The sequence below is a fragment of the Oncorhynchus mykiss genome, chromosome 27 (assembly GCF_057628025.1).
Source record: "Oncorhynchus mykiss isolate SJ-2025 chromosome 27, ASM5762802v1, whole genome shotgun sequence".
NCBI lineage: Eukaryota > Metazoa > Chordata > Actinopteri > Salmoniformes > Salmonidae > Oncorhynchus > Oncorhynchus mykiss.
The window spans coordinates 16,624,322-16,640,752 of NC_143048.1; the positions used below are offsets into that span (position 1 = coordinate 16,624,322).

General features: G+C 41.9%; 2 protein-coding genes across 64 annotated transcripts in view; one reads left to right on the top strand and one right to left on the bottom strand.

Annotated features, from left to right (window-relative positions):
• Positions 1-6,804, top strand: part of LOC110507160 (alpha-2-macroglobulin) — a 48,673-nt gene extending 41,869 nt beyond the window's left edge. For 8 of the 14 annotated variants that reach the window (XM_090224641.1, XM_090224642.1, XM_036965763.2 and 5 more), the window contains 9 exons: positions 2,996-3,161; positions 3,264-3,460; positions 3,762-3,977; positions 4,179-4,297; positions 5,069-5,159; positions 5,401-5,469; positions 5,687-5,792; positions 6,208-6,249; positions 6,419-6,804. In XM_090224641.1, coding sequence (XP_090080767.1) covers positions 2,996-3,161; positions 3,264-3,460; positions 3,762-3,977; positions 4,179-4,297; positions 5,069-5,159; positions 5,401-5,469; positions 5,687-5,792; positions 6,208-6,249; positions 6,419-6,441 — 1,029 coding nt within the window. In that variant the 3' untranslated portion in view covers positions 6,442-6,804. Of the gene's footprint in view, positions 1-2,995; positions 3,162-3,263; positions 3,461-3,761; positions 3,978-4,178; positions 4,298-5,068; positions 5,160-5,400; positions 5,470-5,686; positions 5,793-6,207; positions 6,254-6,418 lie in introns of all 14 variants that reach the window. The other 6 variants (XM_090224645.1, XM_090224646.1, XM_036965762.2 and 3 more) reach the window with 1 other exon arrangement.
• A 1-nt stretch (position 6,805) lies between these two features.
• The window catches only part of LOC110507155 (pleckstrin homology-like domain family B member 1), a 96,618-nt gene continuing 86,992 nt past the window's right edge, over positions 6,806-16,431 (bottom strand). For 31 of the 50 annotated variants that reach the window (XM_090224594.1, XM_090224596.1, XM_090224599.1 and 28 more), the window contains 7 exons: positions 12,332-12,422; positions 11,903-12,049; positions 11,550-11,769; positions 10,319-10,404; positions 10,082-10,111; positions 9,351-9,389; positions 6,806-8,817 (listed from right to left, as the gene is read on the bottom strand). In XM_090224594.1, the coding sequence (XP_090080720.1) occupies positions 8,677-8,817; positions 9,351-9,389; positions 10,082-10,111; positions 10,319-10,404; positions 11,550-11,769; positions 11,903-12,049; positions 12,332-12,422 (754 nt within the window). In that variant the 3' untranslated portion in view covers positions 6,806-8,676. The remainder of the gene's footprint in view (positions 8,818-9,350; positions 9,390-10,081; positions 10,112-10,318; positions 10,405-11,549; positions 11,770-11,902; positions 12,050-12,331; positions 12,423-16,431) is intronic. The other 19 variants (XM_090224610.1, XM_090224601.1, XM_090224602.1 and 16 more) reach the window with 1 other exon arrangement.

Here is a 16,431-nt window from a genome sequence, read left to right on the forward strand (position 1 = left end):
GGTGGAAGCAGTCTTGGAGTGTGGAGTCAGCTTGGTCGCTAAGGATCCTGGGACTAAACACCTCCCTCTGCAAGTGGATCCTGGACTTCCTGACAGTCTGCCCCCAGGTGGTGAGGGTAGGTAGCAACACCTCTGCCACGCTGATCCGCAACACAGGAGCCCCTCAGGGGTGCGTGCTCAGTGTCCTCCTGTACTCCCCGTTCACCCACGACTGCGTGGCCAGGCACGACTCAAACACCAAGTTTACATACGACACAACGGTGTCACCGAGAATGACGAGACAGCCTATAGGGAGGAGGTTAGAGACCTGGCCGGTTGGTGCCGGAATAATAACCTATCCCTTAACGTAACCAAGATTAAGGAGATGATTTGTGGACTATAGGAAAATTAGGACCGAGCACCATTCTCATCGACGGGACTGTAGTGGAGCAGGTTGAGAGCTTCAAGTTCCTTGGTGTCCACATCACCAACAAACTATAATGGTTCAAACACACCAAGACAGTCATGTAGAAGACACGACAAAGCCTATTCCCCCTCAGGAAACTGAAAATATTTGGCATGGGTCCTTACATCCTTACAAGGTTCTTCAGCTGCAACGTCGAGAGCAAAAAGGCTTCTCAACAGCTTTTACCCCCAAACCAGAAGACTCCTGAACAGGTAATCTAATAGCTACCTGGACTATTTGCATTGTGTGCACATATTTTAGAAATCGATCCAAATCCATGTTATTTAATTATTGCACCAACGAGCGTCTGTGTTGCCAAGGGCTAAAATTTAAGTAATTCCTATTTCTGACGCAGATCGCGCTGCAAGTTCTGCCTCTCCTATCTCCTCATTGGTTTATAGAAGCAGGTACCCACTTGCCATCTCCTCATTGGTTATACACACGTGGGTGATTGAAATACTAAATGTTTTGCCTGTTGTCGTGGTAATACCATGGAAGTGTAGATGCCAATCAACATATAAGTTCAAAGATGAAAAAGCCTGGAAGGAGGAGAGAAGACGATTCGGTTGGTTGTTTTATGTGTGGATTAATTGTTGGACCTTGTGCATTTCAGGTAAAATAACAACTCAATGTTTATATCCCAGGACAAATTAGCTAGCAACAGCAAGCTAGCTAAATAGGACAAATTAGCAAGTGCAAGCTAACTAGCTAAATTGCCATACATGTTTAATGCTTTTCGACCTGTTCCCAAATGAATGTCATTGGTTCAGAGTTTGTTTTGATATTTTAACCTGCGTGTCGGGATCGCGTTTGGTGTAGGGGGACAAAATGCATGTACGTACGATAATACCTTTTTTTTTAAAGAAGAAAAAATAAATAAATGTTACCCCGTTTTCTCCCCAATTTCGTGGGATCCAATTGTTTTGTCTCATCGCTACAACTCCCGTACAGGCTCGGGAGAGACGAAGGTTGAAAGTCATGCGTCCTCCGATACACAACCCAACCAAGCCGCACTGCTTCTTAACACAGCGCCATCCAACCCGGAATCAGAGAAAACACCGTGCACCTGGCAACCTTGGTTAGCGTACACTGCGCCCGCACGCCACAGGAGTCGCTGGTGCACGATGAGACAAGGATTTCCCTACCGGCCAAACCCTCCCTAACCCGGACGACGCTAGGCCAATTGTGCGTCGCCCCAGATAATTCTTAAAATATATATAATTTTTACTTAGAAATTGCACTGTTGGTTAGTAAGCATTTCACTGTTGTATTTGGCGCACGTGACAAATAATTTGATTTGATGTAATATATTTGAGATTCTTCAAAGTGGACACCCTTCGCCTTGACTGCTTTGCACACTCTTGGCACTCTCTCAACCAATATTCAAGTGCAGTTGCAAAAACCATCAAGCGCTATGATGAAACTGTCTCTCATGAGGACCACCACAGGAAAGGCAGAACCAGAGTTACCTCTGCTGCAGATGATATGTTCATTAGAGTTACCAGCCTCAGAAATTGCAGCACAAATAAGGGCTTCAGAGTCATACAGACACATCTCAATATCACATTTTCAGAGGAGAATCAGGCATTCATGGTGGAATTGTTGCAGTGAAACCACAACTAAAGGACAACATTAAAAAGAGACTTGCTTGGGCCAAGAAACATGAGCAATGGACATATGACTGGTGGAAATCTGTCCATTGGTCTGATTCCAAATTTGAAATTCTTAGTTCCAACCGCTGTGTCTTTGTGAGATGTGGAGTAGGTGAACGGATGATCTCCGCATGTGTAGTTCCCACCGTGAAGCATGGAGGAGGTGTGGGGGTCCTCTGCTGGTGACACTGTCAGTGATTTATTTAGAATTCAAGGCACACTAAACCAGCATGGCTACCACAGCATTCTGCAGTGATACGCCATTCCATCTGGTTTGCGCTTAGTGGGACTATCATTTGTTTTTCAACAGGACAATGACCCAACACACCTCCAGGCTGTGTAAGTGCTATTTGACCAAGAAGGAGAGTGATGGAGTGCTGCATCAGATGACCTGGCCTTCAGAATCACATGACCTCAACCCAATTGAGATGTTTTGGGATGAGTTGGACTGCAGAGTGAAGGAAAAGCAGCCAACAAGTGCTCAGCATATGTAGGAACTCCTTCAAGACTGGTTGAGAAAATGCTAACATTGTGCAAAGCGGTCTTCAAGACGAAGGGCGGCTACTTTAAAGAAACTTAAATATATGAAGAAAATAGTAAAAAATAAAGGAAAAACCTTTGAATGAGTAGGTGTCCAAAGATTTGACTGGTACTGTGCATGCATACACCTAATTTATTTGTATTGCTAACATTATTCAGTACTCATACCCATATTAAAGACCTGATAAAAGTTATTGGTTGTATTAAATAGGGAACGCAGTGGAAAACCCATAGACATTTTGCAACTGAATTAGCATTTTTTTATTGGTCCAGGTATTCCCTCATAGTTTCAATCAGTGTTCCTCTGTCTGGTGCCTAATGAACACAACACTGTTGTATTTGTATGTGGGTGTGTCAGGACCCCATGGTGGAGAAGAGTCTGGTGTGTCTGAAGGCAGCAGTGTCTGACCAGCTGGACAACACCTACACCACAGCCCTGATGTCCTACACATTCGCCCTGGCACAAAACCAGGATATGAGGGCCAAGCTCATCACCCACCTGGACAAGATTGCTGATACCTCAGGTATGTGTCTTGTCTCTTTGTGAAAATGTCTTTGTCTTTACCTGTCTGTCTGACTGCCGTGAAACAGTCACTGTCGACAACTGACAACGAAAATTACCACAGGTGGCAATCGTCACTGGGAGAGAGCAGAGGCTTCTGGGCGGAAGACAGACTCTCTGGAGGTGGAAATGACATCCTACGTGCTGCTGGCGCTGCTCTCAGGCCCCTCCATGCCAGGCTTTGGGCTGGACTACTCCACCGCCATCGTCCGCTGGCTGGCCCAGCAGCAGAACCCCTACGGAGGTTTTGCTTCCACACAGGTACTTTTTTGGTCTGGTAGACATTCATTCACTAGCCCCTCATCTGCCTGTCGCTCCTACTGTTAGTACATGGTTAAACATTGATCACACCAAATACTTATTTTATATGAAATGTAGCATATTGGACATTTTATTTAAGCCTTACTTCATAACACATTGTATGGATTTCCTTGAATTGTTGTGATTCATTTTATTCTCAATGTATTTCTTTGTTATATTGATTATCTCCATCTTTACCCAAGCTACAGTCATCCAGATTTGTTTTTGCAACAGTAGCTCCCTCTTCTTCCCCTGTCACCAGGACACAGTGGTAGCACTGCAAGCTCTGGCCAAGTACGGTGCTGCCACCTTCAGTCCAGAGGGCGCCAGTACAGTCAGTGTGAGCTCAGCCGGAGGCCTGAATATGGAGTTGACTGTGAATCAGAACAACAGGCTTCTCTATCAGGAGGAGCAGCTGAAGGAGGTCCCTGGGGACTACAACATCAAGGCACAGGGCAAAAGCTGTGTGTTTGTGCAGGTCAGGCTCCAGTCATCAGCCCTTTGCTGCCTCTACATGCAGTCCTGAGTGTCTGGTTTGTGTTCAGTAGGGCACACTGCACAAAAACTAACGTTTCAACCCTAGAGTGTCAGCATTAATGGAAATGCCTGTGTACTGTACATTGAAATGTGGATGTTGAATTCATGCATCTCAATGGTATTGTCTCTGTTTTCTTTTCAGATCGCCATGCACTACAATATTCCCCCTCCTCCTGATTTCTCTGCTTTTAACATCTCAACAGAGACGCTGGGGAAATGCAACGGCACCAAGAAATCAATGATTGTGTCTGTGGATGTAAGGTACAGTGGTATTCCTTTTAACCTTGAAATAGCACCTGACTGATTCTGGTAGGACAAGTGAACAAAGTAACTGAACCACCAGTGTGTAGATGTCAATATCTTTAAAGCTGCTATATGTAACTTTTTGGGCAACCCAACCAAATTCACATAGAAATGTGAGTTATAGATCTGTCATTCTCATTGACAGCAAGTCTAAGAAGCGGTATATCTGTTTTTATGTGCGCTATTTTTATGCTTCCCGTTCTTACGTTTAGTTTTTACATCTTTTACTTTAAATTTTGTACACCAGCTTCAAACAGCAGAAAATACATTATTTGTTTTTATTGAAGATATATTTCAGAGGTTTAGATGGTACAATGATTCTCGACACCATAGAGCCCCTGAATGGAGGTGTCATAATACCCAGAAAACCTAGCAGTCAAGCAGGGAAATGGTTCAGGTCGTTTTTTTTAATCATTTATTTTAGAAACACTTAAACACATTTTTGGGGGATAAATACAGGCTAATATATATTGATAAGTCATCTTGTCCTAGAGAGATTTACACGGTTATCAAAATGTCACGCCAGGTAGAAAACGATTGGAACATTTCCCTGTTTAACCTCTAGGTTTTATGGGTATTATGTCTCATACTGTGGTACTCCTTGTGTTGTCACATAAACATAAATTAGGCAAACTAGTAGAATTGTAGCAACTAGGAAATGGCGAGATTTCTGCAACTTTTTAAGGTAATACAGTATGTTACCTTCATCTGACCCGGTTTGACTGACAGGTACAACGGTCGGCGAGAGGAGACCAACATGGTGATCATCAATGTCAAGCTTCTCTCCGGCTTCGTCCTGGACAAGTCCTCCCTCAGGCCTGTGAGTCAATAAGAGAGCCTTAGTTGAGGGGAACGCATATACAGTTTAATCAGGGCCAGGAGTTTTACCAGGTTGGTGAACACTCCTGGCCCTAAGTATAATCCCCTCCAGGATTAGTTATTGTATATTAATGATAATGGCGTCTGTTCTAATTGTAAGTATTGTAAATGCCAGTGGTTGTCCTTTGGACTAATCAGCTCTACTGTCTATGACAATGTTAACCTGTGTTCGGTTCTTCCAGTTGAAAAATGACCCCACTGTCAAACGAGTTGACCTGGAGGAAGGACATGTCATCATCTACCTAGATGGGGTAGGAACATGAATAATGAATGTTGCGTCTAAACAGGCTGCTGTCTTTATCGGTCACATTAACCTGGTTGGATGTGGTCTCATTTGCATCTACACACTGGATTTAACTTGAACAGTAACATCAAAGTAAGACCGTAGTGGATGATTTATACAGGAACACTATATGAATCAATAACATTGAACTGCAGTGTCAAATGTATTATTTCCTTTTCTTCCAGCTTATTCAGAAGGAAACTAAGACGTACAGCCTGGCCATAAAGGAGGTTGTGCCTGTGAGGAATCTGAAACCAGCTGTGGTGAAAGTGTATGACTACTACCAGACAAGTAAGAATTCCATTTAACACCGACAGTAAAAACGTGTTCTCATGCACCGAAAACATTGTTCCCCATAGTCTATATTAGTCCTTTGAAACAGCGCACCATGAATTGAAAATAACAACATATACAGTAGTTGTTTGGATGTTGCTTTTTTTGTTGTCTATTAATGGAGACTACACGTTTCTATTAACCAGTTTCCAAACCACCCATTTCTCTCTGAAATATTTGATATTTGGTGACACTGGCATACCTGTCTGGGTTACATACATATCTCTTGTTCCCTAAAGAAGGAAACAAGACCGTGAGGTGGGCCCATTGGTTCACCCCTGAAGTGGGAGTTTAATGATGTTGACTGACAGAAAGGGAAGTCAAGTTAGCATTAGAAAGAAACTGACCTCTGCGTTATCTGTTCTGTTCTCAGGTGATGAAGCTGTGAGTGAATACAGCTCCCCATGTGCAGAGAGTAGGTACAAAACCTTTCTATAACCAAACCTACTCGTCTCATACTACTGTTTGTGAAATTAGCCTGAATGACAAATGTAGATATTAATGTGTATGTTCACTGTTTGTTTTATAGAGTAAAATCCTAGGACAAGCAGGGAATGCTCTATTGATGTTTGACATTTTCACAGGTGATGAAATCAATGAAGTGTGAAAGACAGAAAGCCAATCACAAGCTGACTGGACCATGGCTCAACCAATTGCTTTCCTATCAAGGAAGTCATGTTTTTAGGTAGAGCTCATAAAACCTCTACAGTTCATGGTACCACATTGACCAACTTGTGATCCGTTTTTAACATAAGTTAATTTTTAAAATGTGTTTAATAGATGGGCATTAGAATGTACTTTTAATTCTGTTTTTTTTTTTTTGTAACTTTGATTTGTGCTAACACGTTGTAACCCTAAAACGATTATGTGAGATCGTTATTTCAAACGTAATAGCAGTGTTTCTACTGCGACGATGAGAATGAAATGTTTTAATAAAACCATGGCCATGTTGCTATGATTTCAAACCAGACTCACAGTAACATTTCTGTTTTAATAGATCTGACAATATCCATATAATCCATACATGAAAGTGCCGTATAAAACAGTGTATCGTCAACATAATATAGTCTGAAGATGGTGTGAGAGATGTTCTACACAGTGTTGACAGTTGTATGACCCTGTGAGTGTTCTTTTAAGTATACTGAAGTGTATTCTGACCATTCTTTTGAAATGACAAAAACAAGTAAATTGCTTTTTATACAATACTGGTTGAATGATCAGTAAATTACATTTTCATACAGGCATTTTTTCTTTTATATATAACACTATGATATACCTCTGCCCAATGCTGAATATTTGGTTGCACCCATTTCGTTGTGGGGAAAAAATAAACAGGTAAATATATTAAGGTCTTTTCTCACTAGTCTCTTTTCCTCTACTGGACAGTTTACAGTACTACTGTATCTCAGGCAGGTTAACCATAAATAGAAAAAGAGAACTACATTTCACAAGGCTTCTCAATAAATCTAAACACTCAGGTTTACATGTTCAAAATCACAGCATAGTCTTCTTTAAAAAGATATTCAGATGGTGATTTATAAATGTTGTGATCGTGTCGCCTGTCTGAGTCCCTTTACAATGATTATGTCAAGCTACCAGATCATTTGACGTTCTATTAAAGCTGAAATGCACCCTGAGTCTAAAAACAAGCCCATATACCCTGTGCACTTGTGTAGATCAGCGTACGCAATAGTATATGGCGACAATTCCACATTGCGTATCAGAGAGCGATATGTAGCTACCACCTCTTTACCAATCATCTCAGATCAACACAAGAGCGTAGGATGTAGTGGGGGATGGAACTTGGAATTCAGGGGATGTTACTGTTCACATGTACTTGTGTATTGCTGCATCAAAACAGCAGTCAGACTCCCCTCTCCCTTCCCCATGCAAGTCTGTTGAATTCTGATACTGTTAACAAAGATTGTAAACCAGCACGATCAACAGTTACAGACTAGGAGTATTACGACACATCAAGGCACAGAATGATTAGCATTATTATAATGACATGTACTGTTGTCTCATTTTATGTAGTCCCTAGAGCTCCTGGTGTTGTAGGCTGGCAGTGATGGAATGGCTGCTTACGCAAGGGGTCAAGTTATCAGGACTTGGCAAACAGACTGTGTGTCTTTAGGAGTAGTATAAGATGGATACAGTGGAATCTAGTTCAGTAAAGTAAGATCACAGAGATGGATCAAGATCTAGTTTCATCTGTGGAACTTAAATTAAGTATGGACTCCTGAGTTGGTGTGTTGTGTCATGGTCTTACTGATTTAAATTCGGTTTATTCTCCATTTTCAATAGAATTTCTTTTAAGCATTTCTTAAATGATTACATCTTTCGCTCACTGATAAACTTAAGTAGATTTGGGCAAATGCCTTTGTATTCCATAAAAACGACCATCTGTATGAAACCATTGTTATGTCATTTGGCAATATTCCACGTGTGTAAAAAAAAAAAAAAAAAACTATCAGACATTTACTGATACACAAAATAGGTCTCACGCAAGAGACTAACTAAAACAAGATCTCCATTTGGCAATATAGAAAGGCTTTTGAGCAGAAAGTCTGACAGTTATGTCGTTTGGTTATATACAGTGTGTGTGTCTCTTCCAGGGCTCCCTTTTTTAATGAGTGGGCAGAAGCAAGTAGAAAAACCAGCGGAGAAAAAATGTATATTGTAAAGTGAGAGATGTGAGATTTAAAAATAGATATAATGAACTTAACAAAATAAAAAGGCAATTTCCCAATATTGGGAGAGGCGCTAGAAGGAAAGGCCTGAATCTCTTGAAGTGTTCCTGCCGAAACAGTCTCCTTATGTCAATGTACGCAAGTCTCCAGTATTAGTTCATGAACTGCGTGTAGCCCTCGGCTCCGGTTACTATAACGTCCATCCATATCCTCATGGCCTCCGGGGCAGGGGCCACCATGTAGTAGAGTCTGTCATGAGTCTTCACACAGAAGGTCAACGAGGGATTGGGGCTCTGGGATTGGAGGAGAGAGAAAGGTCAAAGGTCAGTAATATGGAGCTGAAGTATAATTTAATGACTCCGATTTAGCACTCGATGTTAAGGGGTGTGAAAGTGCAGAAGCTACCCATATCCTTTTGGGGGATCATTGGAGGCTAGATCGAATGCAGAATGTGGGTGGAGAGTTTTTTTTCTACGCGCTACCCTCGGATATTGTCTCTGATTCAACTAAAATAACCAATATCATGCTCTGTCCCTATATATTTTTCCTAAATTAATTGGTCATGATGGTTAGTACAATGGGTGTGCTACAATAATCAAATATAAACGACAACCCCAAAAAAACCACAGGCAAGGGTTAGTTGCTACACATTTGCCCATATAGATTATTTTCAACTGATTGTCTTGTTGCCGGACAGTGGGGCTTCTCCTAGGCCGAGTCACACGTCTGTCTTTTGAACAAGTAAAAAGAAAAGTGAGCCCTACGCTGCGCTACCACGTGTTTATCCACAACACACAGTTAATCAGGGCGTGGCTGGCACACACACCTCTCTCCGAAACTGAGGAGGCAGGAGCTCAGAAAAGTGCTGAAGGAGACAGAGTCAAAACAGGATATAAGAAATACAGCAGGACAGTACACACACACACACACACACACACACACACACACAAAACATGACATTCTCCACACAAACTATACGACGCATGTGCCCATCGCACATATTTTACAGTTGCACACATGCACGTCTTAGGAGTTCATAAGCTATATACAGTGTATGAAATACAACGCTGATACACGCAAACACACACCTAGATAATCCACCCTTATTTAGTCTGTTTCAATTGTATTAATTGAAGGGACAGATTCAAACACAACCAATTCCACAGAGGAGCAGACAAGTGAATTATCACTAAGAAGGCTTGCTTTGGCAAACAACTCCAATGCAGGCACTTCAGACAAATATGAAACTAAGGGGGGAAAGGGAAAATGTGAGGATCCAGAGATGCACTGTTCTGTAATGGCTGTGTAATCATGCATGATTACGCCCCTGGTGGGTATTCAACTGAAAGTTGCAGATAGCAATGGAATATGTAGAGCTGACACAAATCCTTATTCTACATGACAGACAATCCTATCTATTCTACATGACACATTTCTATCTGAACATTCTGTGTAAACAAACAACCAAACCAACCAACAAACACACACACTGGGGTAAGGGGGGCAGAACAAGCAATGGGTGGGTCTGTGAGCTCACAGACAAAAAGTGATACATACATTGGCCAAATTGAGGTTGAAAAATCCTTTCTGTGAAACCAGCCAGTCAAAGCAAAAGAGTGAGAAGAGAAATGAAAGCGTAGAAGAAGCAAAACGTGTATAAAACAAAAGATCGTCAAGATAAATATTTAATCAGTGCAGTGAAAGCGTAAAATGAAAAAGTGATTCAAATAGGATTTCATTGTGTTCTGCCTAAAGATTGTTTTCCGATTGTTGGGTAGATAACACAGAAAGTACCTTCGTGGCGATACGCAAGTGATCGTAGTAGACCTCTTCAATGGCCTGGAAGTAGATGACTCCTTTCAGTTTGGTCTCGTGCTTGTCTGTAGAGGAGATAAACATCACATTACTTTTTTCGATTCCTACAGTACAGTTTCCTTGATGACAGAGGGAAAGAGGGTCATGGAATATATGTAGATACGGACAATCCTTTTCATTGTTTATCACAATTCTATTCTTGAGCTCCTACAGTATTTCCTAAGCCAGTGTCATAAAAGGAACATACTGTATCATCATGTCCATTTGAAGAATATTTCAGCCAAAAAAGCTCCTAGAAATATATGTATGTTTCAAGTAATGTTTTTGTAGAGAACACGGCTTCCTTTTTGTTTTAAATAGGTTGCAGTGTCTGACTACTATTGTATTTTAGACTTGGGGCTCTATTCAATCCTCCTCACAGAAATTCAGCTTTACAGCGTGATTGGAATTTAAAGGCAATACCCAAAGGCCATCAAACCATCACGGTCACCTAATAATCCCCAGTTTACAATTGGCTCATTCATCCCCCTACTCTCCCCTGTAACTATTCCCCAGGTCGTTGCTGCAAATGAGAATGTGTTCTCAATCAACTTACCTGGTAAAATAACGGATAAATAAATAAAATAGTGGAGACTGCATTCACAGTAAACGCTGCATGTTGACTCAATCGGAAATTACTTTTAATCTATATTGCGGAATCTGTAACGCTTGAACAGAGCCCCTGATTTCTACATTCTTACACCCTTATGGTACAATATTGCAGATTATTTCATCAACCATTGCAAAAACACAAGAGGGGGGAGGGACCGGGGGTAACTTTATGCCCCTTTTTACCTTCAGGCATAAACTGATCCCTGCTACATAAAAATAATAATAAAAGCATAATTTTCTAGGAAAGTAGTTGCAATTTATATAAAGTAATTATTTCATAATTAGCAGTTTTATCATTCAAATCGCCAAGCATTTGCATATTACTGTATCTAAAGCCTGCTACCAAACTGCTAACCACAAATCTGCATTACCCTTGTGTATCCTAATGTTCATCTCCACTGACTTAATTTACACCACCTTTCACAAATACGGTCTACATTAAGGTCAAGGGGTATGAATATGCCATGTACTGTATCTCCCATTGGCTCGATCAGAGCAATAAGAGCACACAAATATGTCTGTATATAAACATGGATATAAATGGCAGCATTTTCCTTACCAACGTAATAGGAGAAGGTCCTTTTGAGGCGGTCGAAGACAAACCAGCGTTTCTTCCACGACTTGATCTTGCCGCCCATCTTGACCAGGTAACCCTTGCACATCTTCTCTGTGAGGATCACGTGGTGAGAGGTCTCCACGTTGTGGCCGGATGACTCGATGTGGGAGCGCAGGTCAAATTCCTCCTTGCGGATGGGCAGGTAACGAGTCATAGGACGGGCCTGAGGAAAGAAGGAAACAGACATGTAACCAGTCATTCTGTACGACTAACAGAGGGTCAGAGAGACAGACCTCAAACTGCATATTCTTTTTGATTGGATTTTGTAGGTTGTTGTTGTCGGGCCTGAGTCTCACCTGGGAGAAGTTCTTGCTTCTCATCTTCACCTCCTTGTCCACCAGTTGCTGCCTGTGCACCGTCTCCTCCTGCAGCCTCTTCTCAGCCTCCTCGCGCCGCCTCCTCTCCTCCTCCAGCATCTGCCTACGGGCATGGCTCTCACGCTCCTGGAGAGAAGGACGGAGGTGGAGCGAAGATCATGAACATAAAGCCCTTTTTACATCAGCAGTTGTCACAAAGTGCATCACAGATACCCAGCCTAAAACCCCAAAGAGAAAGCAATGCAGAGGCAGAAGAGTGGCTAGGAAAAACTCCCTAGAAGGCAGGGACCTGGGAAGAAACCAGGCTCGGAGGTGTGGCCAGTCCTCTTCTGGCTGTAAACACTGAAGTAAGACGTTAGTATGGGATCTGATAGGAAGCTAGACATGGTGTGTGAGGTGGTGTCTTACTCTGGATTCTATGAGCCTGGCCTTCTCTAGGTGGGCTTCTTTCAGCATCTTCTCCATCTCCTCGATCTTCAGCGCGTCCATCCCACTGGCACTGCAAACCGGACAGTCAGAGTTACATCTCAACTACCAATGACATCCATCATTCAATATATTTATGGGTAACAGTTTATTAATACTTTTAAGTCCTAAAACTGTGGCCCGTCATGGAAAACCACGCCCAAAATGGCTAAAGATCGGCCAGCTTCTTACATAGGAACGAAGAGGATTACGTAAGTAAGTAAGTCCTAAAAACACCTGTCATCATTGGTCATAAAAACAGTAACTTACTATGTGGACACTAACTAACACAAACAGTTATTAACTATCCCAGACAGTTATAAAATGGGTCATGACATGTCTATAACTGTTTAGAGGTCCAATACACTGGAAATGTCCCGTACAGCCAGGTGGTACCTAGCGGACAGCGAGTGCAAGGTTGTGTTCATTAAGGCATGTGAAGGTCAACATTCTAAAACGCTTTGCAACAGAAGACAAATTACTGTTTCTCATTGGACATGTCCAGATAGTAGCCTTCCCTCTTCGGACAGTTTTTTTCTCTCAATTTCCTGCCCACTGAACACAACCCTAATGAGTGCTTGGGCCTGATAAATACATGCAATCTTTGATTACCTGTTTAAAGTGGAGAAACAGCTGTGCTTTCACCAGATCCAAAAGGGGATGGTCACATCTGCCTAATCTGTGTGACCACACACACACCCTACCTTTCAGACCAACTGGCTCAAGGAAACCCCTCTATTTGTGCAGAGTGTCTTTCACTAGTCTTAAAAGACTATATTTCACTAGTCTTAAAAGACTATATTTAACTAGTCTTTTGACTATATTTAAAACCTGTTAAGGATATGGCAGACAAACGCCCCCTTTGGAGGGATTGGGTACCCCTAGTAAACTGAAAAGAAAATCTGTCAAAAATTGCTAATATATGCATATAATAATTATTATTGGATAGAAAACACTCTAAAGCTTCTAAAACCGTTGGAATTATGTCTGTAAGTATAGCAGAACTCACAGGGCAGGCATTCTTCCAAACTAGTTTTTGTGGTCATGAAAGTTGGAGCAACTTTGACGTCATCGCCCCCACCCTTCCCAACCAGTTATGATTCTGGGGAGACTTTCTATGTCTTCCACTAGATGTCCTCATTCAGTAGAGCTTTTAATCGTTCAAATCCCGCGAGAATTGGCCCTATGGGAGTGAAATTAGTGCGTGCCATGAGAAAATATGTTGTGCGTTGTGGCGCGAATTGGTCCCAGCCATTCCTTTGTTCCAGCACTCAAGAGAAGGACAGACGATGACCGATTGAATTCAAATTTGTTTTGTGTGTTTAAAACATCATAAAGCTTGCTTCTGCACTTAGTTTGACCTGTTTAGTCGACATATAATATGTAATTTTGAAGTTTTGATGCGCAACTTTTCCGGACCAGAGGACATTTTGGGTGCATTTCAGCTGATGTTATTAGCAGTAGCTAATACAAAGACGCAAGACTTGAAACCAAACGATGTATTGGGTAAGTATGAAGCCTTCCAGAACATTCTGAACGAAGACCATCGAAGGTAAGGGAATATTTATGCTCAAATCTGTGTTTCTGTTGACTCCAACATTACGGAGAAATGTAGCTTGTATCTGAGCGCCGTCTCAGAATATTGAATAGTGTGCGATTTCTGTAACGTTAAAAAGAAATGTAACAAAGCGACTGCATAAAGAAGCAGTGTATCTTTCTAACTATATGTAGAACATGTATATTTAGTCAAAGTTTATGATGTCTATTTACGTTATCTTGCCGCGCTACCTAGATTTCCTGCGGACATTTTTGAGTAATTTCTGAACATGAACTCAATGTAAATGGACATTTATGGATATAAATGGCATATTATTGAAAAAAAAAATGTACTGTGTAACATGTCCTATTACTGTCATCTGATGAAGATTTTCAAAAGGTTAGTGAATTATTTATTTTTTAATCCTGCGTTTGTTGATAGCATGTTTTGGCTATTCAAATGAGCTGTGTCTGGTGGTGGTTTGACATAAATATGTACTATGTTTTCGCCGTAAAACATTTTAGAAATCTGACTTGCTGGCTAGATGAACAAGGTGTTTATCTTTCATTTGAGCTATTGGACTTGTTAATGTGTGGAGGTTAAATATTTCTAAGAATATTTTTGCGTTCCATGCGCCACCGTTTCAGCTGAACGTGGGAGGGTTGAGTCCCAAATGGGAACCAATATCTTTGATTACCTGTTTAAAGTGGAGAAACAGCTGTGCTTTCACCAGATCCAAAAGGGGATGGTCACATCTGCCTAATCTGTGTGACCACACACACACCCTACCTTTCAGACCAACTGGCTCAAGGAAACCCCTCTATCTGTGCAGAGTGTCTTTCACTAGTCTTAAAAGACTATATTTCACTAGTCTTAAAAGACTATATTTAACTAGTCTTTTGACTATATTTAACTAGTCTTTTGACTATATTTAACTAGTCTTTTGACTATTTTTAACTAGTCTTTTGACGATATTTAACTAGTCTTTTGACTATATTTAACTAGTCTTTTGACTATATTTAACTAGTCTTTTGACTATATTTAACTAGTCTTGACTATATTTAACTAGTCTTTTGACTATATTTAACTAGTCTTTTGACTATTTTTAACTAGTCATTTGACTATTTTTAACTAGTCTTTTGACTATATTTAACTAGTCTTTTGACTATATTTAACTAGTCTTTTGACTATATTTCAGCAGTCACTCATGTGTTTATGGAAGAGCGTTTCCCTGTTGACATTTGTGTAGGCCTCATTATGGCCGGTGATAACTCATGCACGACAACAAACCAACAAACTTGACGAGTTCTGTACGGACTGGGAGTGCTTTTCACTGTCACAAAGATGACCTGTTCACATTTGAATTCTAAGTTGTAGAATGTTTGAACTGGATTTAGAGAAATATAGATTTTTCACACTGTCGGGCCGACTGAAACCCAGCTGTGCTGGCTCGGATACTTTACACACCGTCCTTTTCGGCATTGTTCCAGCACACCATCTCAGGACAGACAACCTGGTTAGGTTCCAGCACACCATCTCAGGACAGACAACCTGGTTAGGTTCCAGCACACCATCTCAGGACAGACAACCTGGTTTGGTTCCAGCACACCATCTCAGGACAGACAACCTGGTTTGGTTCCAGCACACCATCTCAGGACAGACAACCTGGTTTGGTTCCAGCACACCATCTCAGGACAGACAACCTGGTTTGGTTCCAGCACACCATCTCAGGACAGACAACCTCCAGCACACCATCTCAGGACAGACAACCTGGTTTGGTTCCAGCACACCATCTCAGGACAGACAACCTGGTTTGGTTCCAGCACACCATCTCAGGACAGACAACCTGGCTTGTTCCAGCACACCATCTCAGGACAGACAACCTGGTTAGGTTCCAGCACAACATCTCAGGACAGACAACCTGGTTTGGTTCCAGCACACCATCTCAGGACAGATAACCTGGTTTGGTTCCAGCACACCATCTCAGGACAGACAACCTGGTTTGGTTCCAGCACACCATCTCAGGACAGACTACCTGGTTTGGTTCCAGCACACCATCTCAGGACAGACAACCTGGTTAGGTTCCAGCAGACCAGTTCAGGACAGACAACCTGGTTTGGTTCCAGCACACCATCTCAGGACAGACAACCTGGTTTGGTTCCAGCACACCATCTCAGGACAGACAACCTGGTTTGGTTCCAGCACACCATCTCAGGACAGACAACCTGGTTAGGTTCCAGCAGACCATCTCAGGACAGACAACCTGGTTTGGTTCCAGCAGACCAGTTCAGGACAGACAACCTGGTTAGGTTCTAGCAGACCAGTTCAGGACAGACAACCTGGTTAGGTTCCAGCATACCAGTTCAGGACAGACAACCTGGTTTGGTTTCAGCAGACCAGTTCAGGACAGACAACCTGGTTTGGTTCCAGCAGACCAGTTCAGGACAGACAACCTGGTTAGGTTCTAGCAGACCAGTTCAGGACAGACAACCTGGTTAGGTTCCAG